This window comes from Rhipicephalus microplus, chromosome 3 (genome assembly GCF_043290135.1).
Source record: "Rhipicephalus microplus isolate Deutch F79 chromosome 3, USDA_Rmic, whole genome shotgun sequence".
Classification (NCBI taxonomy): Eukaryota; Metazoa; Arthropoda; class Arachnida; order Ixodida; family Ixodidae; genus Rhipicephalus; species Rhipicephalus microplus.
In genome coordinates, this window is record NC_134702.1 from 245,506,602 (window position 1) to 245,533,729 (window position 27,128).

A 27,128-nucleotide genomic window follows, 5' to 3' on the forward strand; every position below is an offset into this window, starting at 1 on the left:
CAAAACGCGAGCACTCTATTGTCTGACACTAGGCGCGACCAGCGTCTGTCGGCGAGGCCCGGCGGCAACCGTCTCGAAATGCGACCTGCTGCATTTCACGCCCATGACGTTACCTAGACAGCACCGCGTCTGCTTAGCTTTGTGACGGAAGTACTCCAGGCGTGCTCAAAACGAGCATGCGTCATAGCAACGCACCGCGGTGTGCGTCTGCGCGTACATGCCAGGCAGATCGGCGCCTGTCGTGGCATCGCCAGTGTGACGCGACGAAACGAACACCGTCTCGCCCACGTGCCGGGGCACGTCGAAGTGTTTTGGTGCCTTGAGTGTGGCACGTAGTTATGTTCTTACATGACACGTATCTCATGATTACCATGTTTGCACCAGTGACATACCTTCACCATCTATTCACGTGATGTAATACGAAATTTGGCAAATGTGAAGCTAGCGATACGGCCGCGAGCGCATCACGAGTGTGGCATGTAGTCTTGTTGTTACATGACACGCATCTCATGATTATGTTTGCACCAGTCACATACCTTCGTCATCCATTCATGCCCCGTAACACCAAATTTGGTATATATGAAGCTAGCGAAAAACCTACGCGCGTACCATGAGCGTGGTGCGTAGTAATGAATCATGACTTGCATGTCATGAATGTCATGATTTCCATGTTAGGGTCTGTCACGTGTGTTCGCCATGCAGTCATGTCATACCACGCCAATTTTTCAACATGTCATGTGAATGAAACCACCGCAAGAGCAGCAAGAGCTTGAAATATAATTTTGTTCGAGGTATAGCGCATCCAGGACGGGACAGAGAAGAAAACACATACAATACGGATTAAACCGCATTGCTGAAAGTTAGCGCCGTGTATGTGTTTTCTTTTCTGTCCCGTCCTGGATGCGCTATACCTCGAACAAAATGGATTACCAACAAGCCCGCCGTGCAACCTTAGTTGAAATACAAATCATGACATTAATGACATACATGTCATGATAGTGATGCTATGGCTAGTCAATTATGCTCGTCATATAGTCATGTTCTGCCATACCCAATTTCGTATTGATGCCATTAACCAAACGGCCAGGAGAGCTAAAAGTTGTAGGGGGGTAGATAGATATGCTCAATGTCGCCGAAGCTCGCTAAGAAATGCTTCGCATTTAAAAAAAGAAAGCAAGTGCTCAAGGTGATTGCGCAGGCTGACAAAGAAGAGCATCTCCTGCCCCCACCCCCATTGTCATCCTCCGTCCCTGCATAGCTTTCAGCGCACTCGCTCGCACAAAAGGAGAGATTGTGCTTGAAGCACGCTGCAAATCTGTGTAACTTCACTTATACTTGACTGATTCTAAAAAATTTTTGTGGCAGCCAAATGAGGCAATAATATTTTATAGAAGTTATCCAGTGATTACTTGTAAGTGTTGCAGAGCCCCTTAAATGTTCTGTGCAACAAATCTTTTTCCCCAACAGAGAATATATGGAATTTATTATGATGTCGTTCAATAAGTGTACTTGCACAGTAACTCATACAAAGGAGCGTCATAATCTAGGCTAGCTGGTGAGAAAACATCTTAGATAAGAAGGCAAAGACATAGGACTACTAAAAAGAAAATGTTGACATGCTTCACACCTTAAAATGACCTAAATTAATTACGACACAAAAGTATGCAATAGTTACTTTTCTTTTTTACAGCAGCACGCCTATAAATTACAAGTATTTTCTAACATTTCTCGGAAAGTGTTGCAGTGCTTTCTCATGGGAACTCGCACCATTTTCGATCACCCATTTTCAATCAATTTTTTATGAGGCAGTCATAGTCAACATTTTTTCAGAGCAGATAGTTAAATATTTCTTGCACTGGCTATCAACCTAACTTTGCAAAACTTCTGTCGGGAATGGGCAGCACAAATACGGTTCCTATTGCAACAGAACCATATTCATAGATTCCTCATTCTCTAAAGATCGTTAAATCCTATTGCTCATCGACATCTAAAAATCACTGCTTTATGTACCTATTCTCTAGAACACTGCTCTACATTTCTTTTTACTTACTAAGGCAAAATACCAAGGTTACTGTACAAATGTGTCGTATATTCAGTGGATGAACCAGTCTTACTCACTAAAAAAAACATTTCACATCACCACACACCACAGCCTGCAATGAGAAGATAACTCTTTAAATATGGCAACATTTTATTTGAGCTCATTATTATTTTATTGAATTACTGCTACTGCGTCTGCTTTTTCTTTTTTCCTCCCTGCCCTTTGTGTGCTGCTGAGCTGTCTATTAAAGATTATGCAAGTGCTACCAACCTTCTCAACTGTAAACCATTTTGCATTCTTTATATCAACAAAAATGCAAACACTTGACTTTAAGCAAAAACACAGCATAACCTGTGGCTGCTTGCAACAGCACGCAGCTCCAAAACAAGCTCCCCTGCGCTGTGTCAGCCAGGTGCTCTAAAAAACAAAGGCAGCAGCATAGCATGCAAACAAAAAGAAGACAAAGTGTGAACAGCAGCAAGAGTTGAAAAGCAGAAGTGCAAGGAAAATAAAGGTCGGGCTACAGCCCTCAGCACCGCTGTGATGGCATTCATATGAAAATGCTAAAGTGCTAAAGTGCACAAATAGAAAAAAGCGTGGGCGTGGAGGCTGCGGATTCACAAAAGAACATACAACAGGAAAAAAATTTTTATGCTTATTAGCACATTAAAAGTTCATATTACCGAGAAATAACCACTCTAACTGCTAGAAAACAATTGTTAAGTAAGAAAACACGCAAAAAGAAAGAGTGGGTGGCCACGCCACCTTGAAGTTCCAGGACCAAACGCCGTGACTTCATAGAATTTGATGGCGGCTACAAAACCATACGAAGTTTTCAATCAGAAAAAGTGAGGCGCAATTTTCCTTGAGGAGCCTATAAACTTTAACAACTCGGGTTTAGAAAATTTGGTCATGCTAATGTCAACAAATTACAAAACACACGCTTTACAATCAGTGAAGTTGCGTGTGGCAATATCAGCGCGAAATTCAAAAATGAAACTTTCACCCTGATTTTCTCCTGATGGCGAAACTAACAACCACCGAGTTTTCAGAGAACATTTCATTATTCTAAAGTGATTCACTGCTTCGCTTCTGTGTCCTTTTAAAGCCACACTAAACAGACCTGAAGGCTATCTCTTCCAATAGCAAATTACCTTTCTTGAATAACAAATGTAACTTTTTTGAACCACGAGAAGATGATTGGTGTCCCAGAAAAGGCCTAAAAAGCAAAGTTGGGTGGCAGCAGTGCCTTCTTTCTCTTTTCACGCTAGCTTGTTCTGATGCCACCGATTTTGACAGTGTCTGCTAGGGCCTCCATACGTCCTTGTCAGCAATCATAGATTGCACTGTGTTTAAAGGCACAGTAGATTTAGTGCGGTGAGCCAATGTGGCAGAATCCACATCAAATAATGATTTAGCATTGATTGTTAGTGTCCCCTTAAGAGAAGGAAATGACCATGAATGACTTGCAACAAAATGCACAGAATACTTATTTTGATCAAACTGCAATCAATGGACTGAACTCACTCATTTTCTCAAATTGACAAATCACAAACTAAGACTTCTGCCTTACCACCACGACAGCTTCTGTGATAAGGACTATGGGTCATGAATACGCCGTGGTAATGCTAACACAGACTGCCGTGCATACCCACCGCTTTCACGAACATGGTACAGAAGTATCAGCTGCATTGTATTTCAAGAAGCTGTGTTGTATTTCATAAAATCTTGAGAATTTATGATATCGTAAAGAAGTGGTGACAGAAAATTTGTAATCCTTTCGATCACAATGATATTTACGGTATTAGGTCTTCAAAACTAGGACACTGTTACCGGAAAGATAGATTCAAAGGACCAGGTATAGATGTACACTAAAACATCGTTATAACAAAGTTGAAGGGGAGCCACAATGAATTTGTTATATCCATTATTTCGTTATATCGATCATAACAGTTTGTGACAAAGCATGTTTAGATGGGCGCAAAGCTATAAGCATGTAAAAAAGGAAACCGCCTCGCGAACCGATGTAACGCTATGCGACCACGTGTGCGACGGAAAATAAACACAGTCGAATCTCATCAATTCAAACTTCCAGTTAATTCGAACTCGTGCTGTGGTCCCACCAAAGCTATGTGTATTCCAATGGGCGAAAACACACTGTAATTCAAATGCGCAAGCACTTGCGACGGTTAATTCGAACATACCGCGCTCCGAAAATGCTCTCAGCATCATGCCCGATCCCGCGGCGGCACCTGTCAACGGTGCGCTCGAAGAAGGAAAGAAAGAAAAGAAAAGACTAAAAGACTGCGGAGGATTGTTTGCTCTCTCTCAAATGCTGATCTGTGACGCACCTGTGCCACGCTTCTCCTTTTTCTGTCTCTGCACGTAGAAACCCTTCTCCTTTCAAGGCCGCGCGCTGAGAGAGAGGAACAAAAAACGAAAGCTGTCGCAGAGAGCCGTCCTTTCTTGGTGCAGAGGGTAGCCGCGAATACGCAGTCGTTACCGTCGTCTTTAGAGAGTGTTGGCGCTTGACTTCTATTTTTTGCAAACTATGCGCAAAATTAATTGACTCGCTGCAATGCAAACGTGTGCAGACGTGCATCACCGATTACTTCAATTTATGATGGATGTCCTCTGATTTGTGAATGAATAAATGTAAGTCTTCTGAAGCTTCCCCATCGTATGTTTTTATAAGTGAGAGGGCAATCGCATTGCACCGCAGCACCGCTTCTCGGTCATGTGACCGCCTGAGCGCTTCCTCAATACTCTCCGCTGGCTGTGTGAGGAGGGCTCTCTCGGACGCGCGTGGCGTGGCTGTAAGGTCGACGCGGGAGTTTTGAAAGAGCCGTGCGGAACGAGCGTCAAACTCCGCAGAAAACGACATACTTGGCACACTACGGTCATTTTTTTTTTTTTTTGATAGACTATTTGATAGACTAATTTAGTTCATTATACCCATTTACCGGACAACTTTTTTTTTTTACAACGAGGTTTAAAATGCATGGTTCTCAATGAAGCTTTCAAGAGGAATTTCATTTACTTCGTTAATTTGCTATGGGGTGCCACAAATGAACATTATTGGAAAGAGGACGCTGTTTAGGGCGTGCTCGTGCAGACTGGACTCCATATTGTATGCCTGCCTGTTTACCTACAGTAAAGGTATTTTTCAGATGCCTTCTCCCCCACAACAATATCCATTGGTTTGTTATATCCCGTTATGTTAAAAACAAGGTTTGAGTGTATTTACAAATGAGCAATGCTGTTAATGTAATCAGCTCATGCCAAGTCTGTGCTCTGTTGTCATCCTGTTCATGTGTTTGGCCACAATGCCACTGGCACATAGCATTACCTCTGGCAGCAGAGGCACTGTTTCGGACCTTTAAAGGTCATTTTTAAAAGCAGCAGAGAAGGGTTTGATCTGTGTGACGTGAACTACACCACTGGATAGAACGAATGACGAGGAACAGATTGAGCCAACCTTAAAAAAGAATGTAATCCAATGCGCATCCTTCTAGCCACGCATCTTTCTATCCATAAACAGAGTCTAAAAATTGCCTGCACGTGAAAACAAAACCGAAACCGTGTTGCCAATAGCCTTCTGTCATAAGAGTCAGACACAGTGTCATCGCTAGCCTATGATGGCGACAGACTATGAGTGTGTGTAGAATGCCTTTGCGTGCGTCTGAGCTATGCACGTTGTAATTTGAGGCCTTGTGAAGTGCAACTAGTGACGTCCCGCTGTTAGTAGAAATGTCGATGTCAAGTGAAAGTAATCTTGAATGATGAAAACAGATGCGTCACGCCCTTATGCGTCCGCAAGTCTGTAACTGCAAGTGCAACAAAGGAAGGAGACAGGCTGTACGTCGACCAGGAAAAGTCTCCACCGATGAAAAATGTGTAAATATCAACTTTTCGGCCGGCTGGAGCGACTTTGTGTGGATAGAGCTTGACTAGGTAACGATCCCGGATACGTACGCATGCAATCGAGGCGTATGTAGAAGCGTATGAACTTCGAGAGGAATAAATTTTAGATTCTAAAAAGACACCTGTCTCACTCTCTATTTTTGTAATCGTCAACCTAGGGAAACGCAAGTTCATATTTTGCACTCGTGAATATTTTGTTGACGTTTGATTCGAGTAAAGGTGTTTTTTTCTTTCGGATGGAATCTGAATGTCGTCGTAAGATGCGAGGTCTGCGTAAAACTGCGTCCTAAAATCAAGGTTTTTAATACATTATTTCTTTGACGATTTTTTGCTGGGACCCAACTGATTCGATGTAAATTGTGGATCATCGTGAAGGCGGGGGATGTATGATAAAAGTTTAATTGTACTGCAATTTGGTGAAAGGCAAAAGTAACATTTCGATGAGTTCATCTGCAGCCCAGCATGACAGAAGATTTATTTTTTTATTTTTTATTTATTTATTTACAATACTGCTGACCCCAGTTAAGGGGTCGTAGCAGGGTGGAAAGAAACGTGTGCTACATTTCACAATACAACAGACAAAGCGAACGCATAACATAAGCCAGTTCACAGTGGCGCGTCAATAAGATCTTGCGAAGGGCACAAAAAAGAAAAGAAGAAACTGATACACGCATCGCAACAACACACACTGCAAAAAGAAGAGTACACATTATTGCCCGGCGGGTGCAATATACACCGAGAACCAGAACACGTGTCAAGTGATCAACAAGACAGAAAAGTTCAAAAGTCAAGTAGGCTTTCAAATTTCTTAATATCAGTTTGCTCGACAACATGACTTTCAAGGCTATTCCATTCATTCACTGTTCTTGGAAAAAAAGAATACTTAAAGACATTGATTCTCGGCTGGAAGGGGGTTAAGTTCAGCGAGTGACGATGGCGGGATGAATGACCTGAAGAAAAATACGTTAAGTATTGATGAGTATCGCTTTTAAGAAGGTTCTTCACAACTTTAAAAAGAAAGCGTAAGCGGCATAATTTATTTCTGTCTGCAATGTTCAATAAACCAGCCTTGACTGTCAGTTCCGAAACTGATGCGCGGCCATAGCAATTAAAGATAAAACGGACTGCTTTATTTTGTACACGATTTAATTTAGATAAGTTAGCCGCCGTGAAAGGGTCCCAAATTACATTTCCATAATCGAGAATTGGTAACACGATGCTTTTATAGGCTAGTCATTTTACGCTTGTTGGAGCATTTCTGAGAGACCTTTTCAAGTAGTGAAGTTTATACATTGATTGATTTGCAACGTTTGTAATGTGTTTATCCCAATGCAAGTTGTTACATATATGTAAACCAAGGTATTTATACTCAGTTACTCGCGTTAGAACGTTATTCTCGACTGTGTAATTGAAAATAAGGGGTTGCTTCTTGTTTGTGATATACATAACAGCACTTTTTTTATAATTAACAGACATCTGCCATATGTTGAACCGCTGAATAACATCGTTCAGCTTCAAATTAAGGTTAATCTGGTCATCCAAAGAGTCTACAGCAGAATAAATCAGACAATCATCAGCGTACAACCTAATTTTCATGTCGTGCTCGCCAACAATGTCGTTAGCATAAAGAAGAAATAACAACGGACCCAAAACCGAACCCTGGGGTACACCCGAAGATGACATATTGGTAACGAGAAGTAAGGTATGATTTAACCCAACTGCTAAGTTTATCATTTTTAAGAATGGCACGTAGTTTGATCATTAGTTTTACATGAGATATCTTGTCGAACGCTTTCGCGAAATCTATAAATATCACATCTGTTTGCTTACGGTCATTGATAGTCACGGCGAAGTCATGTACGGTTTTGGCAAGTTGGGTCACAGTGGAAAAGCCGCGCCTAAAACCATGTTGCGCTGAAGAGAGAATCGAATGCGTTGTTAAAAAAGTAGATATGTGCTTATGAATGATATGCTCTAATAATTTACAACAAGTGCTGGTTAAAGCTATAGGACGGTAATTCGTAACTGACTGTTTATCCCCTTGTTTAAATAGGGGTTTAATTTTGGACACTTTCCAATCATCCGGCAGAACGCCAGTTGAAAGAGACAAAGTAAAAATAATAACAAGGAATTTGGCGCACCATTCCGCGTATCTTTTTAGAAATGCATTGGGTATATCATCAGGTCCTGGAGATTTTTTTTCATCTAAGTTGAGGAGCAGATTGAGTACACCGGGTCCGGTAATTATAACATCCTCAACAGATGGCAGCATTCTATATTTACGGAAAGGCGGGATAGTTCCGTCGTCAACTGTAAATACGGACTTGAAGTTTTCGTTAAATGAATTCGAGATTTCTGTAGAATCTGAGGTACAGATGCTATCTATTATGAAAGTGCTAGTTTCCTAGTGCTTAGGAGTTATACTTCGGCAAAATTTGGAGGGCAATTCTTTAATCATGCTGCTCAAGCGCACAGTGTAGAATGTACGCCACTCTGTTTGCAGTAGGTCTTTTAGTTTACGAGAGAGTTGGGAAATTTCTTCCTTTAGCTTCGTATTACGATTTCTTTTGAACCGTTTGTTCAAGCGATTAATTTTCCTTTTTAAATGAATGATGTCACGGGTGATCCATGGATTCGAGGGATTTGCTGGTTGATAGCGGAAGGGAACATAGAGGTCAATGCATGCGTGTACTGTGTTCTTAAATTTCACCCAGAGAGAGTTAGCGTTGCACATAGTGTCCATAGAAGTGATCATACACAGACTCCAATCTGTCTAGTATACAAACATCGTTAGCAGCAGAGAAAATTGGAACACGAGTCATTTTCAACCTTGTCTTTGGAAGAGAGAAACGAAATTGAGTTAAGACACACTTATGATCTGAGAGACCATCCAGTACCTCACACTCATAGTGACCGTCAATATTAGACCGAACAAAAACAAGGTCCAGTATTGATTTGCTTTCTCCGTGAATACGTGTATACTCATGAACTAGTTGAACCAAATCAAATCGAAATGCAATATCAATCAACTCCTCGTTGTCGAAAGTATCATTAGTACCAGAAGAGAAGGTGGGCCATTCAATACCAGGTAGGTTGAAGTCACCACAGAGCACAAGTTTCGTGTCTTTCGTTATCTGGAGACCAATGTATTCCTTTAAATTCTGCAAAGCATCAATTCTGGTACCAGGGGGTCTGTAAACAACACCAATGACCATGGACTGTTTGTCGCGACACATCTTACAAAATAAGGCCTCAACGCCAGTGGGGTCGGCCATTCTAGCGATTTGTATGTTATTTTTAAAGAGCAACGCCACACCGCCTCTCCTGGAATCACGATCTTTGCGATAAACACAATAATCTGGGGGAACAAATTCGCAATCGACGATTCCATGGTGAAGCCAGGCCTCTGTCAATGCAACAATGTCCGGATCATGTATCGATATCAGATGTTCTAGTTCAAGTGACTTGTTTACAATACTACGGCAGTTAACATTTAGTAGCTTAATAGAAGGGGATACGGAAGGTTGTCATATGGCTGATCGTTTTCGAAGAGGCACCTTATCATTTTTTTCTTTGTCCCACACATACATGTCCAAGATTAATAGATATGTGGGGTTTAACGTCCCAAAACCACCATAAGATTGAGAGACGCCGTAGTGCAGGGCTCCGGAAATTTCGACTACCTGGGGTTCTTTAACATGCACCCAAATCTGAGCACACGGGCCTACAACATTTCCGCCTCCATCGGAAACGCAGTCGCCGCAGCCGAGATTCGAACCCACGACCTGTGGGTCAGCAGCCGAGTACCTTAGCCACTAGACAGAAGATGTCCAAGATAGCTGACAGATGCTCTGTATGAGTTTCATGTGTCGGGGGTAAAAACAATGGCATAGTCTAATACAAACAAGTGGACCCTTTAAAACCTCTGAGCAGAGAGTCCATCATTCATTCAAATGTGGCTTGAGCCTCACAAAGGCCAGAGAGCATAACCTTGAATTGATATGGGCTGTCGGAAGTGATAAATTCAGTCTTTTCACGGTGCCCATCATCCACCTGAATCAGCCAGTACCTGGAGCAAAGCTCGACAGAAGAAAATTAGTGGGTACCATAGAGACAATCAAAGGCATAATCTATTCATGGCACAGGGTACATGTCCTTTTTTAATAATTTTGTTTTGGTGTCTATAGCCAACACAGAAATGCCATGTGCCAACTTTCTTGAAGACTAGCACAACAGAGCATGCCCAAGGACTGTAGGGTGGCTCAATGATGTGCTTGGCGATTGTCGACCTCACCTGGGATAATTTTGTGTTCAGTCGCTGCCACGCGATATGGACGACTAGAATAGAAGTCTGATCACTAGTGCTGATGCGATGGGTCACACCAGTAGCTTTTCCCAATGGGCAACCGCGGCTATTTAATACGTCAATGTAGGAACGCAGATTCCGATGGAGCTTTCCTGTCAGCTGCAGCGCTGAACTGGAAGCAATCATGCACTTAATAGCACTGTCAGGGCAAGCAGTGCATTGATGCAGAGCATGGGGATCGGAAGGAGCAGCCACAGTGAAAGCATCCAGTGAGTTGTCTTTTAAGGTAGAAAGCAATGCCAAAGACATTTCTTGCGGCAGCCCTTGAGGGATCAAACTAAAATTCACTACTAGATGGCACATGGAGTTCCCTGAGAAAGACACAACAGCGAGTGGTAAGCCAACACTGCGGTTAATGAAGAAATCTCTGATAGGGTCATTATACAGTTGTCGTTGAGAACTGGTGGTGTTGAGAGGAGCTTGACGTAAGTCATTTTTGGGGCAGAAGATGAGCATATTCGGCAATGCAGAGGTGACTCGGCTGTGGTGTAGGGGGGGCGTCTGTTATAGGCAAGTGGAGATGGCGCGTGCTGGCCAAACAGTCAATGAGGGCAGAATGCGTTGACATGACGTTGAGGTTTAGGATTACATCAAGCGGGAATTTTTTGAGGATGGCAAAGAGAACAACTGTGTAGCGGTCAGCGATGCTTACATGAGCGGAGCACATTCCGAACGGCAAATGCTGCTCTACCGTTAGCTTGCAGCACAAATCAGTGGTCATGGTGGAAAGCTGAGCACCAGTGTCAACAAGAGCAGTCACTTGCACACCATCGACTTGTACATCGATAAGGTTCCAGTCGGTTGGTATGCCCAACAAAGCATTTTCGATTGGTTCAAATGATACAGCGCCACCTCCAGGGATTGCAACACTTAGTTTTCCATCGAGCAGCACCGTTGGGAGGAGAAAAAAAGATAGTCGGCGGGGCTGCGGAGAAAGAGACTTGTGACATTGAGGTGATGGAGAGTAGGGTCAGCGGAAATCACTCTGGGATAGGAAAAGTGGTCAGGGCTGGTCTCATGGCGATAAACTCAATGAGCAATGAAGGAACATGGGAATGTTGGTGTGGTAGGACCCCAGCAACTTCTATAATGGCAAGAAATGTGGCCGATATGGTGACAAGAGAACCATACGGGCCTGTCATCTTGTGTTTTGAATGCGGACGAATAGAGGAATGCTGATTGGAAGCCAGATGAGTTTTGATGAGCAGGCGTGAATTGTGGGTGGAAGTTCGTTCGAGGAGGCGTCACAATGAATCAGTTACTCACATTACCGATTTTCTGTCGTATGGCTGCTTGAATTATCAGCGAGAGGATTGTGGGTGATGGGTCAGGGAACGTTGGTGTTACTTTAGCTGGAGTGGCCACTTCAAGTTTATGCCTGACAAATCATATTAAGTTGTTGCCAGTGTCCTGCAGAAAATGTGTGTCGAGCCAAGATAATGTGGCTGCGGTATTCGGCAGGCTCTGAAACTGCAGAGAGATGCGCCTTCTTTTAGCTTGTTCCAGGCGGCGTACTTGAACTATTGCACCAACAGACAAAAAACATTCTTACGATTTTCTTCAAGATGTGCACAATTTTTTCTGGCCCGGACAAGTTTTCGTCGGCTCTGCAGCAAAGGGCTGGTAAATTCTAGATGTAACTGATGTAGGACTCGGCGAAAGTTCACGCACAAGTTGATAATTCATTCCTTGTGGCTTGTCGATGATGAGAAGGTTTGCCAAACAGCTCGTGGATCTTTTCCTTGAAACTGTCTCAGCTTGTAATGTCATGCTCGTGGGTGCCGAACCAGACAGGAGGGCTTTTGTAGAGGTAAAAAGACGACATTCTAAGCATGAGCGTGAGGTACCACTTGCAACTGGTGCTGATGCATTCGTGCAGACATAGCCAATGGTCGAAGTTGGAACCTTTGAGGCCTGAGAACATGCCAGAGTCCTTCAAGGTGATGAAAGCTGTTGCGGCCGGTGGGTTAGCAGGAAGGGCACGAGGCGTAATGACTGAGGAGGATGTTTTTTTTTTTTTTTTGAGTCCCGAGAGATCATATTGAAAGCCGCGAGCGCTCGCTGCAGAGTTCCGTGGTGAAGACGGGGATAGTACCGCTCCACCAAGTATGCTACAGGAGAGAAGCAGACTCTAAGGAGCAGCTACAAATGCACTTACAAACGAGCAGTGCTGCCAGTATCGGCTCGCGCCACTTTGTCTTCTGTCGTCCTCCTCTTGCCCTGTTTGGCTGCAATGCCACTGGCACGTAGCAATAAGACTAAGAGAGATGCCAAAATGAAGGGCTGCAGAAATCCCAACCATCTGGTTTCTTTGGCATGCAATGACATTGAATGATACACAGACCTCTCGCATTGCGCCTCCATCAAAATATGACTGTATTGGTCGGGATGGAACCTTATTCCTATTAATCGGTGGCAACTAACTCCTTGAATAAGCCATTTGATGGTTACTTGAAGAAAGTGTTGCGAAGCCCCTTTTTAAAAGGGTACTGACACTAATTTATGAAGGAGAGTTTACTCCGCCATACTAATTTCTCCTACACATAGACAGACAGCTCTGCCCAAGCGTGAAGCTTGGCAAATACTGACAAGATATTTTGTTTTAACATTACAGTCAATTGTTACATGGCACACCTACTAAAATCAACAGAAGCATGATATCACGCTCAAGTATCAATTCTGATGACTTCACACTGATTGTGATGATGCCAGGTACCAAAACATGCAAAATGGCTACTCGTGCGTCACAAAACATAGTCACCATGGAAACAGCAGAATATCTTGTGCAAGCACGGAACGAGAAGCTCATACCACACTGAGACGTCAAGGTACAGCAAAAACTAAGAGTACCTTTTGAGGACATTAACTTAATTTTTCAAAGCGCACTCGAGCTTAACAGTACGCAATAACAATTGCTGGAGTTGCCCACAGTCACACTTAACAGTACATATTCCAGGCTCTTGATGGCTTTGGCCTTTCATTCGACGCAAAAGGTGATAGGTAACTGGAAATTTTCGTGCCAGTACCACTGTACATGCACTTGTACGTTGTTACTTTATGTCTTGGTATGTCTCTGCCCAGGACAATACGGGTCTCCTTATGTCTTGTTCTCAACAATACACTTACAATGCTGAGGGGGAGCTATGAATCTGCATGGCCACTTGGGTGACATGACACATGTGTATCATGACACGAGGCTTGAGCTACTCACTGCACTTGTTTGTCACTAGGTGCCTCATTTCATTGCTCTGCATGTTACACTGTCAGATCTGATTAGCATGACATCAGAGATTTACATCATCTCGCATCTTGTGTGAGACAGGAGTTCTGCTGCCTCATTCCCCAAGGCTGGAATGCACACAGGTTTGGCACTACACCAGTTTTTTTACACCTAGCCAAGCGGTGCAAATGACCTTGCCTTGGGCACCATTTGTGTGCCTATTAGCTGGTTTCCTGTGCACCCCCTTCAAAGCACAGAAAGCCGCTTCTGATAACAAAACTGCCCTACTCAAAACTAAAACAAAACGAGTGACGAACTCTCGGAAGCTAACATGGCTGGGGCTGCAGCCGCCCTGAGCAGCAGTAGTGAGAGGCAGAGGCCGTTAGTAAGAAGAGAGAGAATGAGAAAGAGGGAGTCAGGGGAAGAGGAAGGAGTTAGCGAATGAGGACTACCGAGGATTACCGGCGCACTGATAAAGGAGTCCTCGTAGTTCCTTGGGTTGATGCGCAGCACCCCCTGCAAAGAGCAACAGCAGCACCGGTTCAATGCACATTCACTCGAGCATCATTCACTTCTTTACACTGGCAGAAAATGATGAGGCACTAAATGTGAACAAGGCTATGGTAGAAACGCTTACTTGCAACCGATTCGTGCACAAAGTAGCATGTGTGTGAATAACATCAACACAATCCCTTGTTATAATGAAATCGCATTACTAGAAATATCACTTGATTCGAAATTTTCTCTGGCCTGACCCAAACGCCTGCACATAAAGCCACATACTCAAAGCACACAAAGAGCTTCATCTGCTTAGAAGGAAGTGGCAAGTGGAGGCATTGCTGAGTGTTTCTTTTGTGCATGCAGTGTCAGTCTAACGCAACTGACATCACATGCAAGCACAGAACAGGGCATAAAAGCAGCATGCCCATGACCATTTGCAGTCTAGTTCCCGGGATTTCCCGCTATTTAGAACCCCTGATAAATTTCTTGGACATGATCAATATTTCGGACTTCATAAATGCACCGTCTGGATTCCCATTACATTTCATGAACAATTTTTGGGATGAATTTATGCCGTAAAGTTAGACTTTTTTTTACTAAATGGTTCATTTTGAGCTACTGCTCGATTTTGGAAACGACCACACTAGATTTTACACTGGCTTGGTCAAGTTTGGTTTCTAGTGGCTTCCAAAACTTGCAGCATGCAGAAAAGTCCAGTTTTTGAGGCCATGCCCACTCCTCACAAAACACTCTTGAGGAAGCAACTTTTCTTTTGCACTCAGCCTTATCATCACCACTAATACGCTTTTTCTTTCTTCGTGAGATCTTTTTTCTCATTTTCATTCTGCACACTGATGGTATGTCTAGTGTTCACGAGCAGTTGCCTTTGCCTTTGCGGTTGCTCAGTGTTTGATTGATTGATATGTGGGGTTTATTGTCCCAAAACCACTATATGATTATGAGAGATGCCGTAGTGGAGGGCTCCGGAAATTTAGACCACCTGGGGTTCTTTAACGTGCACCCAAATCTGAGCACATGGGCCTACAACATTTCCGCCTCCATCGGAAATGCAGCCGCCGCAACCGGGATTCGAACCCACGCCCTGCGGGTCAGCAGCCGAGTACCTTAGCCACTAGACCACCGCGGCGGGGCGCTCAGTGTTTGGGTACTGACCTGAAACACACAGGTTCGATTGCGGCCACGGTGGTCGCATATAAATGTAGGCGAAATGCCGAAGGATTGCGTACTAAGTGATGTTGGTGCAGGTTTGAGCACGGACTGAGTCATCGACTGTGCTGCTCACCACGGTTCATGGGAGTGGTTGCTAAAGTGCCGATGTTAGTGTATCTCAAACACTACCAAATCAGCTTGTCCTAAAGTGTAGAATGAAGCTGGGCATTTCTACAAATTTTTTCTTAAGCTGCCCTAATTATTAAGTTCATTTCTATGTCTTGACTTTCTTGGACTGCTTTATTTTTCAGCCTGTATTGTGGTTCCCAACACGTACGACTGTACTGTGGAGCAAACAAGTGCAGCGTGCCTAAAGAGTTAAAATCTGTTGTAATCACATCGTTGGTGTCCCCTGTAAAATAATCTACACAAAAATAATGTTTTCAGGATGCCTTGTGGCATTGTAACACCACGGTCTTTTGCATGCCGGAAAGTAGCCAAAAGACCGTGGGCTGACTTGCGCCATAGAATCTCATGGTATACCCTCCGTGACTGGCCATGACCTGTAATTGCTTCACTGAACACTGTGCAATTTGACTTCCTCACAGTTGCACCACATTCAATTCTAGACTGCTTTATCACATTTCAAGTGGTTGCTTATATCGAAACACCGTTTATAACGAATTTTTACGTCAATACACTCATTTGATTACAAAGAATTACTGCGGTGTTTTAAACATACATAGCACCAATTACAATCACTACACAAAACTCTGCATATTGGACCATCCAGGCGTGTGAGGCCTCGTTAACATAGCAAGCACTCTTTTGTGCAGTGTGAAATATTGGCATTCCTGTTCCCATTTTGCTGTCAAAATAGCATAGAAAATGTCCGTAAGAATTAGTGAGCACTATTGTGTGTACGAAATAGAGTGTGTACGGAATAGAGCAGAAACATTTTTAATTTCACTAAGTGTACACCTTTAGGACCGCATTTATGATGCGTCGCGCCTACTTTCAGCTACGTAAAAGTGGGAAACATACAAAATGCACAACTACACTATATAATCTTAAGAAATAGTGTTATGCACAGATCTTTAAACTCATGCCTTGCATTAGCTGCGCAATTTACACTAATCATGCAACAACTGAAATAGAATTCAAAGCAATTTTCGGAGCAGCAAATTGTTACTTTCAGAGCATGAAAATCCAAATTGGGAGCAAATTACAAAAGAAAAACTGTTTTCTATCATGAAATTACAAGTTTAAAGCAGTATAATCAAGAAGGATTACATTCAGAAAATAAAATAACGTACAAACCAGTTCACATCACTTAAATCGTGCACAGTGAACATGAGCACTACTATTTCAATTAAGCAGTGTGCTGAAACACCTCACTGTGCAAACAACGATGCAGTCCACATTAGCATTTGGTGCACCTGTCAAGTCCTTTGACAGACCGTGCAAGGTCAGATGTGGATTCGTGCTGAAATTAGTGCAATTAAGAAAATTTTGAGGCTGGTCAGACATTTAGGCACAGCGTGGCTCAATCTCCACAAAATTTGAGTTTTGGTGCAGCTAGACACAAAGATCGGGAATGGTATCAAATTGGCGCTATTGGGCGCAGCTGTTGCACCCCTGCATTCATTTAACTTATGAAAATGAAAAAAAGAACTTCCCCCACATGCAAACAACACTGGAGACATAGCATCGTTTCTATTGATAAGGCATAACCACAAGGTCACTCATCTTCCACTCACTCTGAACTGAGAACAATGTGTTGGCAAACACTCATGAGTCGACTCAATCAGACTCGGATCGAGCCACGGGTCTGAGTTTGAGGAAGTCCACTTGAGTCTGGTTGGAGAAAATTTTCATGAGACTTGGTGAGTAAGGTGAAGTAAAGTTTTCGTGATTTTCAGTCTGAGTGAATCCACTTGACGAAAAATTTTGTGAGCCTGAGTCTGAATGAGTCTGCTTTAGCAAAACTTTGGCACGTCTGAGTCTTAGTAAGTCCTAAGTGAAAAGCACATCGGTTCAGTGGGTCTAAGTGAGCTTTATCTTCGCCGACCTTTGGCGATGGGAGTGAAATCGGTACCAGCAAACTTTCTGCTGCTCACACACCCTGCAAAAGTTGTTGTCTTTCACAGTAATTTCCTACTGTCAAAAAGCACGTAACAGGCAACAGCTGGCAGCGCTTGCAGCTTTGCTGTCTGCGTGTGCACCCTATTATTAGAACAGAAACTTCGACTAGTGTGCAGGATCCCACTGTTGTGCATAGTATTTACAGTGCACACAGAGAAACTGCACGCACGCACACAGGGAAACTGCAACGCAAATGTGCAGAATGATCGGGCCATCGGTGGAACGTAGAATGCTTCTCTTGCTTCACTTGTGAAGTCAAATGAGCAATATGTGTTCACTTGGTTTCCTTGTCCTTTTGCAGCCAAGCTGACCATGTCTCAGCAAGACATGCTTGTAAAATCTATGCAGTTTTCTTGCACCGTCTCTGTACGCTAGATTGGCACGCGGCTAAGCATAAGCACCCCTGAATTAAATGTGCCTTTCACCTGAGTGAAAAGTAACTGTGACTCACCTCCACAACCTCCCCTTTTTTTAGGGCTTGTTGCACTTCACACAGTGGCATGTACGCCTCATACTGCACGAAGAACAAAAAAAAAAAAGGTTACAACATCAATCACTCTATGCACACACAGGAGCACCATACACACAAAAATGCACCAGCACTGCAATTAAAAATGAAGATTTAGCATCTGAACATATAAAAGTACAAAAATAAGCAGAGCAGCTTTCAAAATGACACAGATTCAAACAAAAAACTATGGACTATCTCTCCGAAGGGAACCCTGATAGGATCCGAACCAGCAGCAGTGCGCACAGTGTTGACTTGTTTGAAACGGGCGTCGATGCGGGTACTGAAAGAATGGTTTGAAGCAAAACTCTGTGTAGCATTTACTGGAGTAAACGTATGTTTGAAATGCAAAGAGACGGGAGGAGGAACGCGTTAAAGACACTTGCTCTTGGCTTCCTTGGCTTGCGTCTCATCGCTGTTACCCCCACAACACTCTTAAACGCGATCAGCATTCTTGACTCGCACTTCGTCGGTGTCGTTGATCTTCCACTGCCGGCGCTTGCATTCGGCTTCCCCAGCTCGCACCTCGTTGGTGTTCCAGGCGCAACGTCGCCATTCGTGAACGCGATTGGCTTCACTAACCTGCAATGCTGGCGTCGGCTGGGAAAGGTTGTGGTGACCTCGCTACTCACTGTAGCGGATGATCACCGCGAGTTCAGGCTTAGCGAGGCACAGGGCCGCATCTCCGTCACCTACTCCTGTGTAGCGCACCACTCCGCGCGCTCTCCACTAACAAAGCGTTTAACGGGGCACGGCAAAACAGACAGCGTTCAATTAAACAGCAGTACACAAATACTTTATTGCCTTTGGCAGCACCCCGAACAACAGTACAACTTCCACTCCCGGGACGCGGAGAGCAAAGGCTCCCGCACGTGGACGTTCACGATAAGGGAAACCGCGAGCACGTCGCAGCTGGCAATGGTGAGCTTTGCCAAGCCGATCGGGAAAAGGTCCCTCGCGGCTATGCTGCACATTCTCACAATGGCCACTGGGCCTGGTCGCGAGAGTTAGGGCAAACCTCGTACGCGTAGGTCTATGGCAAGTGCGGCTAGGCATGGTGCAACTACTTCAAGCACTAGGCACCGCTTTTGGATTAGCGTGTGGTCCCGTAGCTAACACTCATGCAAACACGCCCGTCGGGGATGCCTAGGCACCCAGGCAGGCTACAGTCCGGCGATTTCCAAAGAGGACACGCACGAAGAAAAACCACGTGCTTACCGGGCGCTGGCCAACGGAGGAGAGACCCTTTCCGGCGCGCACCTGACTCGGCCTCGCTGATTCGCGCAGCCCCCAAGAACACGCGCGGCGCCCGAGCGTGGCACCAGCTATCGCCATGCGCCATTACCAGAGCACTTGAAAGGAAAAGGAGCAGCCGTAAGGCAGAGTGTCAGTGAAATAATCGCGGACGCGCCTCAGATCCCCACAAGATACACGCACACTAGCGGGAAGCATGCCCCTGCGGTGTCCCGCTCCTCGGCGTGATCGCGCGGCAAGCAGCAACGCGCTGTCCCCATTGCCGACGCCGCGGGACCACAGCCGGGCTAAACGACGGCGCGCGAGCGCCTGCAGCGCACATACCCGCGGCTTCTTCTCGCTGACAGATAAAGAGAGGTGGCGCAGATGAGGAGATGATGGTGATGTGAAGAGTGAGCTCAAGCATTGCGAGCGGTAGAGAGAGAGAAGCAAGAGAGATGGCACGCGGTGAACGGCGACAGGCTAGTGAGAGAGTGACGTAATGCGCATGCACTGACAGGGAAAGGGAAGACGTGGCCGACTTGGCATCACCCGAGTGCGAAGGGACAGGGTTAGACAGGCTATTCAAATGCTGCTTCGTATCTAAAAATGTGCTCCACCATATCTTGCCCTCTTGACATCGTTGCAGCACAAGACAAGTCCATAGCAGCAGTGCTTTACAAACTAGGTTCAGTGAGCGGTGTGAATGAGTCCAACCATATCCCGCTTGCCCATTCACTAGTGGTGAACAAACGTTCAAAACTTCAGACTATGATTAGTTTCTTTAACCTGAAAGTTTTTTTCTCTGCAGGCAAATTTGAAAACAAGCCGTGGACCACAACTTCTCCTTTTGTTTTTGCACCATCAGCAAAAAAAAAAAAAAAACTGCGTGCTTCTCGTATCATTCGTCAACATACTATGTGGCGTCATGTACTGCTCCGAAAAGCCATCACTTCATATTAGCACTCAAAAACAAGCATGGGCAATTACTAAATTCTAGGTTTGAAGTGAATTCAAAGCAAAGTGTAATTTGATCAAATAATTTATTCAAACTCAAATAGTGTATATCCCACATAAAAAACAGTGCCGATAATGAGAACAGGAAAAGAAGGAGACAGACAGTGGCGCTGTCCGTCTCCTTCTTTTCTTGTCCCTCGTTATTGATGCTGTTTACTATGTGAATCATGTCGTACCAACTCGCCCAAGCAACCACGTTAGCATATCCCACATTGTGACAAAAGCGTGTGTATCATGACCTAACTTCCTTTTGTATTCGTTTTAAAAATTTAAACCAGTGATGTGCAAAGCAAATGTCATTCTTTTTTATTTAAAGGCAAATGGAAGAATTTAAATAGTAGCAGGATTTGACTTTCATCAGAATATGTCACATTCTATTATGTCACATTCTATTGAAAATATCTCACACTCTATTATTTCACTACATATACTACAGTAAGTAAGTTGGTATAACAAGCTTTTAAACTTAAAGATGGGTAATGAATGTGCGGGTGTGATAATATGGGCAGAAGAGTGAAGACGAAAAAGAAAAGCGCACGGGATCAGGAAGCACATGACAGTGTTCGAAGCAGCGAAACGGGCAAGGACAGACGGTTCTTGGCTGGACGACCGGTCCGGGGAACTAGAAGACGTCCTCTAGGCACTGTACTGTCCTGGACCACGGCTGGGTGACTGGCCCAGCCGTGGTCCAGGAGTTGACGGTCGTATATGCCAAGAACGGCGCCGGAAAAGTTTGCCGTGTGAAATCTGACCGCAATTCTTCATGCTGCCTTCTATTTTTCCTATTCGTTTCATTTTTTTCCCCTCACTTCTGTTCTGCCTGTGAAGAAACATCTGAGACCTTGCTAGCAACGTTTGGAATCTGCGTGCGATGGTCGCTTCGTTGTGTGATATCTTGGCCGCAATTAAACTGCAGCGGTGTATACGAGAGGGCGCCTGCCACATAGCTCAGAATGCCTGCTATAACTTTTTTTTTCTTCGTATACGCTATATTTTTACCATGACCGTCAGAAGTGTTCGTTGTAAAAGTAGAAGGCCCTGAAATATGTTCGCTGTATGTGGACTCAGTTTCAAATAATAGCATACAAAAAGCGTAAGGGCACCGATATATGGTCGTTATAACCACTGTAACTGATAGACCGTTACATCCGGAATCGTTATAAATGGGTTGGACTGTACTGCAATATCAACTCGAATATTAAAATGCTTGAGTATTCGAACATACCAACTCGAAATCCAATATACAGTGTAGACTGCTTATAACGTAAGTCGTGGGATATGCAAGTATCTGCACTATAAGCGGTACCACATTATAACCAAAACAACCTTTTTCAAGGGCCGCAATTATGCAAAAGATGTTAAGCAAGCAGCCTCGCGTTTCCGAGAATCAAGCATGCGATGCGTGGTGCTTACTGACTTTTAAATTTCCGAATGTAAAAAAAATTCAACACCCAAAGACATGCATTGCCAACGAAATGAACACAAAAAAAGGATGAGGAGTTCCACAAGACCGCCTTGATTATACGCATTACACAGAATTCAAATCACGTGCGCAATTTCACCCTCTGGAAGATGCCAATCATTCCACTTCACGAGCGCGAACCTGATTTCAAGACATCGCAATCAAATCACAAACCACTATATGAAAGCTACACGTGGCACCCTCGTTTTCCTTAATCATATGTATCCCTTCTTGTCAAGTAAGTGCAGCCACCCCAAAGAGTTTAATTGATTCCGTACCAAACAGCAACTTAGACTGCATGCGACCGCTAACGAAATGCAACTAACACCGATTAGGTCTGACCTGCCATTCCTAACACCGATTAGGTCTGGCCTGCCATTCGGTATATTGTTGCAGGAAGTTTGTTCAAAACATGAAGATCTAGCGTCGAAAAGACCGCACGCAAGCACTGAACCAAGAGCAGCCTGCATACCTAATACGAAGTTCCCATTTGCGGCCAGTAGATCAACGACGACGAAAACCCGACAAGCTTACTTAAGACAGCGCATTGGCAGCAGAGGCGGCAGCTCACGTCATAAACCCGTAAAAGGTTTAAATTTACTGAAGGTAGCGAACGCAATATCTGTAGCAAGCACGATGACTGCGCTTTTCCCTACAGGAAAGTGTTAAGCGCAGTTGATAAGGACAAAATCGTACGTGCCATGTTCAGCTGCTTACGGCGGGGTCACGCTAGCGACGTTATTACACTGTATAGCCGCGTCAGCACCGGTGCAAAGGCTTATCCGTAGCTAAGGCTATTGCCTTCCTCCGTTACTCGGCAAGCCTGCACAGCTTGCCACCGCCCTGCGTTTCTTCTCCCTGCGTCCCCTCCTCCTTCGTAATGACCTCGTCGCTCCCTTCTCGCTGGCACACCCAGCGCGCATAATTTTAGACGCGCACTTACAACCACGATAGCCACGAAGATTTTCTGGCAACTGCATCTTTCACCTTGGGGACCTTACAATAAGCGGTATGCGTATACCTGGTGTTCTATGAAAGGGTGAATGGGAGTAGAAAAAGATTGCATTGTAACTAATTCTGCACAATAAGCAGTTATGCTTTAAGGTGGTAGGCCACTCAAAAACAAAAAATTTTTAAATGGCAGGCAGCGTTGAAATAACTTTTTCCTCAAAACCAGCATGTCTTATTTAATTTACCCAGCTATTTACAGTGCAAAATATTGAATATTTATTTATTGGGAGGTAATCTTTGTCAAAAATTGCATTAAAAGTGCTAGCCACGCCAGCTGTGATGAGCGACTAATGGGCGGCTTTATTCAGTAAAGCTTTGACATTTGTGTAACTAATGACTGGAGCTATGCAGTGAACTAGAATGAATATTGTGCAGTAAATATCAAGAAAGTAATGCTAAAAAAGCAAAAAAAAACGGGGAAAAAGAGACAATTTAGACTGAACCTGTTGGAGAATTCAGCTGTGAACTGAAAAATATTCAATGGATTTTTTTTATTCTAGTTCACTGCACAGATATATATGTTGTAAATCATTGTGCAAAATTTCAGTTCAAAGTATACGCTGAGAAATACGTTATGAAAGTTTGCGTCACAACATTAGGAGCAAATTGCTATTTTCAGATAAACGAAAACGAAGATTTCCGAGCTTGTAAAAAGGGTCACAATCTTCGCATGCAGGCCTAAAATGCACCAGATTCATAGCTGGGCCCTTCTGCGGAAGCATTATTGTCTCCTTTTGTTCGGGTGGCTGCTCGTCTTTTCTTCCTGGCCTGTTTTGTCCTATCCGCTGACTTGCATTTAGCATTCTGCATGCGCAGGTGATCCCTGGCAATGCAAGCTTTCGTCGTGTGGTACCCTGGTTCTATGCCAGCTTGCCTCAGTGTAAGCACCCTCATCTAGGGTGCTTACACTGCCATTATTAAAGTGTGCCACAGCATCATGCAAGGCAAACATTACTGTAGGCAAGCTTACGTAGACCTCTTTGGGTGCCCGCTGCCATAATAGACCATTGAAACACTCACCAGCATTTTGAGTCTTTCCATGAAGGCACTTCATTAGAAGTTCATCAGAGCACAGATCACTGTAGACAGTTTTAACTTTGTTGAGCACATCATTTGGAAGTCCTCCTTTGTGTACATATTTCCCTTGGCCGAGTGCTTCGACCCTTTGGTATCCGCACCAGCTTTTCAGTCCAAGTGGGCACAGGCCATGTCTCGGCTGCTTGTCGGTAGAGCTGCAATGAAAAATACTGGCAAGGGTAGCCTTTTTCATTGCAGAAAGGTTCCCCACATTATCCCTTATGGTGATGCCATAGTAGTTTTGCAGGCAGTCAATGAGGGCATCAGTGAGCTTTCCCTTACCACCGAGTCTACGCACTGTCTTCAGTTTTCTGAGGCGGCAGCCAAGATGCTTCTGGACATGCCCAATACATTCCAGTTTCTGCACACTGTCTTTTCCATACATGTCTTTGACAGCGGCATAGCTCTTGGAATCACCATCGCCGTAGTACTGCAGGTACTTCAAATCCCTTTTGCCTTTCGACTTTTCAAATATTCGGTATAGACCAACCGTCTCCATATTGCCAGCACTTCCTTCATGATTTGCTTGACAGAAAGTGTGGTTTGTTTTCCATTCCTGGTACGAAGCACTATCTCGCCCCAACTTGCTTTTGGTTTTACAAGACTTACACGAACTAGAAAGGGCCTCAACATCAATAACCTTTCCCGTGTCAACAGAAATCACAGACACACAACCCTTCAAAGATGAATGGCCACGCTTCTGACAAGTGCCATCACCTGAAACATCATACTCGGCAGTCCCCACAACACGCCGAACTTCCACAGCAGCATCAGTCATCAACTTCGACGCCACTTCTCATGCTGCTGCAGAAAGCCGAGATGACAATTTGTCATAGGCGGAGTAACGTGGAGGAACAGACATGTTCATCACTTTGGAAAAAGTTTTCACACCAGCGTGCCCTTTTGCTAACTGGCGCATCGGGTAAACCAGACGTAAATCGTTCTCATTAGCACGACCCACCTTTCTCGACGTATGAAATGGGCGCTTGAACCCACAGTCGGCACACACGACCGCACGAGCTGAGCATATCCCTTGGTGAGAGCGTTCCTCGAGCTTCAGTGTTGTGTTCATGCATTCGGAACATGCCAGCGATGAAAACAGTGAAGAAAGACTACCAATGTCCATTATCCTGTTCCCTTGGAGCGCAGAATTCTCTAGTGGAGCCTGGTACGCCTTGTTTATGTCCCCAAGCTTCTTCGCGGTCGCCGAAATACCGGCGTCTGTGTCAGTAGGCAGCCTCGTCGTCGTGTAGGGATTTCCAGCAAACTTGCGCTTCCTCGTCTTCTGTGTTCTGCACTTCCCCATGCTGGTCGTAATATGGTCCAGGTGGCCTAAGGATACAGCCCTAGTAGCATTGACACGTGGAACAAATGCAGAACAAAGCCTGACCAAGGCAAACAACGAAAATTGCGACGAGCATCGTGCGTCCCCCTTGTGGCTGTTGTTAGAAATTAACCAAGACTTTTAAACACAAAGTTGTATTTAATGACATCATCTTTTATAACAATCACAATAAAATGCATAAATTATTTTGAATAGCATTAATATAGACGAAACAACACTTACTTTTCAAAGCGATTTTTCGAAACCGAAACCACAGTTGGAAATGTGGTTTCGGTTTTGCTATAGGAGCATAGGATATAGAAAACTTGGTGTAACTCGCAAACTAATGTCGCTAGAAGGATAATTTTTGTTGCAACATATATATGAATGTTTGGACATGCAGAAAAAAACAAAAACCTAAAAACCTATTTCCCGAAGAAAAAAAAAACCTTTGAAGGTCGCCTACCACCTTAAGTGGTCTACACTGTACCTAGAAATTACTCTGACTTGTGCAAGCTCCAGCTTAAAATTATCCACTCAAACTTAAAATTTCAGATTCATGCCTGCTGAAATACTTTTCATCAAAGGGGCTCTGAAACACTTTTTCAAGTAACATAGAATGAATTCACTAAAATAGCTTATTGCCTCCCAAATTCAACAGTGAAAAAACGTTAACAATCCGTTCAGTACGAGTGGAGTTACAAAGATTTGTCGCACGCTGCAATCTCATTCTCTCATCCCGATGAAAGGGAGGAATGGCTGGGGCAAAGAAAATTCATCACGCGCGCCTTGTAATTTTGAGCCCATTTTCTTTTCAATTTTTTTTTTTGAATACGTGGCTTCTTCGGTATGATTGCGCCCATGCAAGGACAAGTCACGGCCACCCGTGGCGATCCCTGTAACTACTAAGCACGCCATGTTCAAATCAGCCAGTGGCTCATAATGGCTGTCTAAGAGTCATTTTTGAGCGTAGTACGTCATCTCTCAAAAGAAGATAAAGCAATTTTTAGTTGACTTCGATAATTTATTGTAAATTCCAGACCGTGTAATACTTTTCTCACATGTTCTTAAAAGCCTCTGCTACCGATAGGCAGCATTTTCTGACCGTGCTCGAAAATTGTTGCAGGGCCCCTTTAAGTGGAATCTCGATGCAGCCGAGCAATTGACGTCCGAGTGTACTTACGTCACTAATGCGTACTCGTTCCTAATCTACACAGCCTCATTTACACTGGCAGACGAAATCTTGGTGGCCTTCTTCTAAAAGCCAGAACTTAGCCTCATTGAGAGGGCAGAAGGCTGGAGCAAATGTCAATGCACCATATCTGAATATTGGCAGCAGCTGAAGGAGCGAGCACTCACCTTGGCTGCACGATCCTTGGGCTTTTGTCGTTGCGATGAGAAGGATGGAGATGCCAGGTGGGTCTCTGTAAGACAACCAGGTGGCACACATGGTGAGCACTTGTTTTTTCTCACTGCCATCTCTTGCATCTATTACTGCATCATAGAATACCTATCGATTAATTAAGCCTGGCCTAGATGTTTTACCTCAAAACGGGCATTTTTATTTGTTTATACACTAACCATTATATTAAAGGGGTACAGGAACCTTTTTCGAAGATGAGTTAAATATGATATACAAATTTCCTATCTTCTACGTACAGTGGAAGCCCTCAGCAAGTGTTAAGTTCAGCAAATGCTCATAACATTGATATTAAAATTAATTTTTCCGTGTTGCATCTACCGACATCTAGTATGCTAGCTTGAAGTCAGGCTACAATACTAATTCACGCAACTTTCCACAGCAGTCTGGCTAGTTGTGATGACGTCAGGTACAAACACTGCCAAAATGGCCACTTGTGCATCAACAACGAAGCCATGGTGAAGAGTGGCCATAAGAACGTCACTGCGCGAGCACACAACAAGAAGCTTGCACCATGTTGCGACGTCAGGCTATAGTAGGAACCGAAACCAGCTCATAAAAAGATACCGCAATTACAGCGTGCACTCGCAGTTAAAAGTATGTTTTCTGGGCTCTTGACGGCTTAGCCTTTCATTTGATGCAAGAAAACAGCAAATGAAAATTTTCGTCTCTGTGCCCCTTGAACTGTGGCGTAGTTGCACGAAATCCA

General features: G+C 44.1%; 1 protein-coding gene and 1 pseudogene across 4 annotated transcripts in view; both read right to left on the reverse strand.

The window, feature by feature from the left end:
- The window catches only part of LOC119168780 (DIS3-like exonuclease 2), a 220,597-nt gene that overhangs the window by 136,601 nt on the left and 56,868 nt on the right, over positions 1-27,128 (reverse strand). For 2 of the 4 annotated variants that reach the window (XM_037420144.2, XM_037420143.2), the window contains exons 5-7: positions 26,359-26,423; positions 17,819-17,881; positions 14,014-14,067 (exon numbers count right to left, since the gene is read on the reverse strand). In XM_037420144.2, the coding sequence (XP_037276041.2) occupies positions 14,014-14,067; positions 17,819-17,881; positions 26,359-26,423 (182 nt within the window). Of the gene's footprint in view, positions 1-14,003; positions 14,068-17,818; positions 17,882-26,358; positions 26,424-27,128 lie in introns of those variants that run through there. The other 2 variants (XM_037420146.2, XM_037420147.2) reach the window with 2 other exon arrangements.
- LOC142804197 (uncharacterized) lies at positions 20,858-26,351 on the reverse strand (annotated as a pseudogene).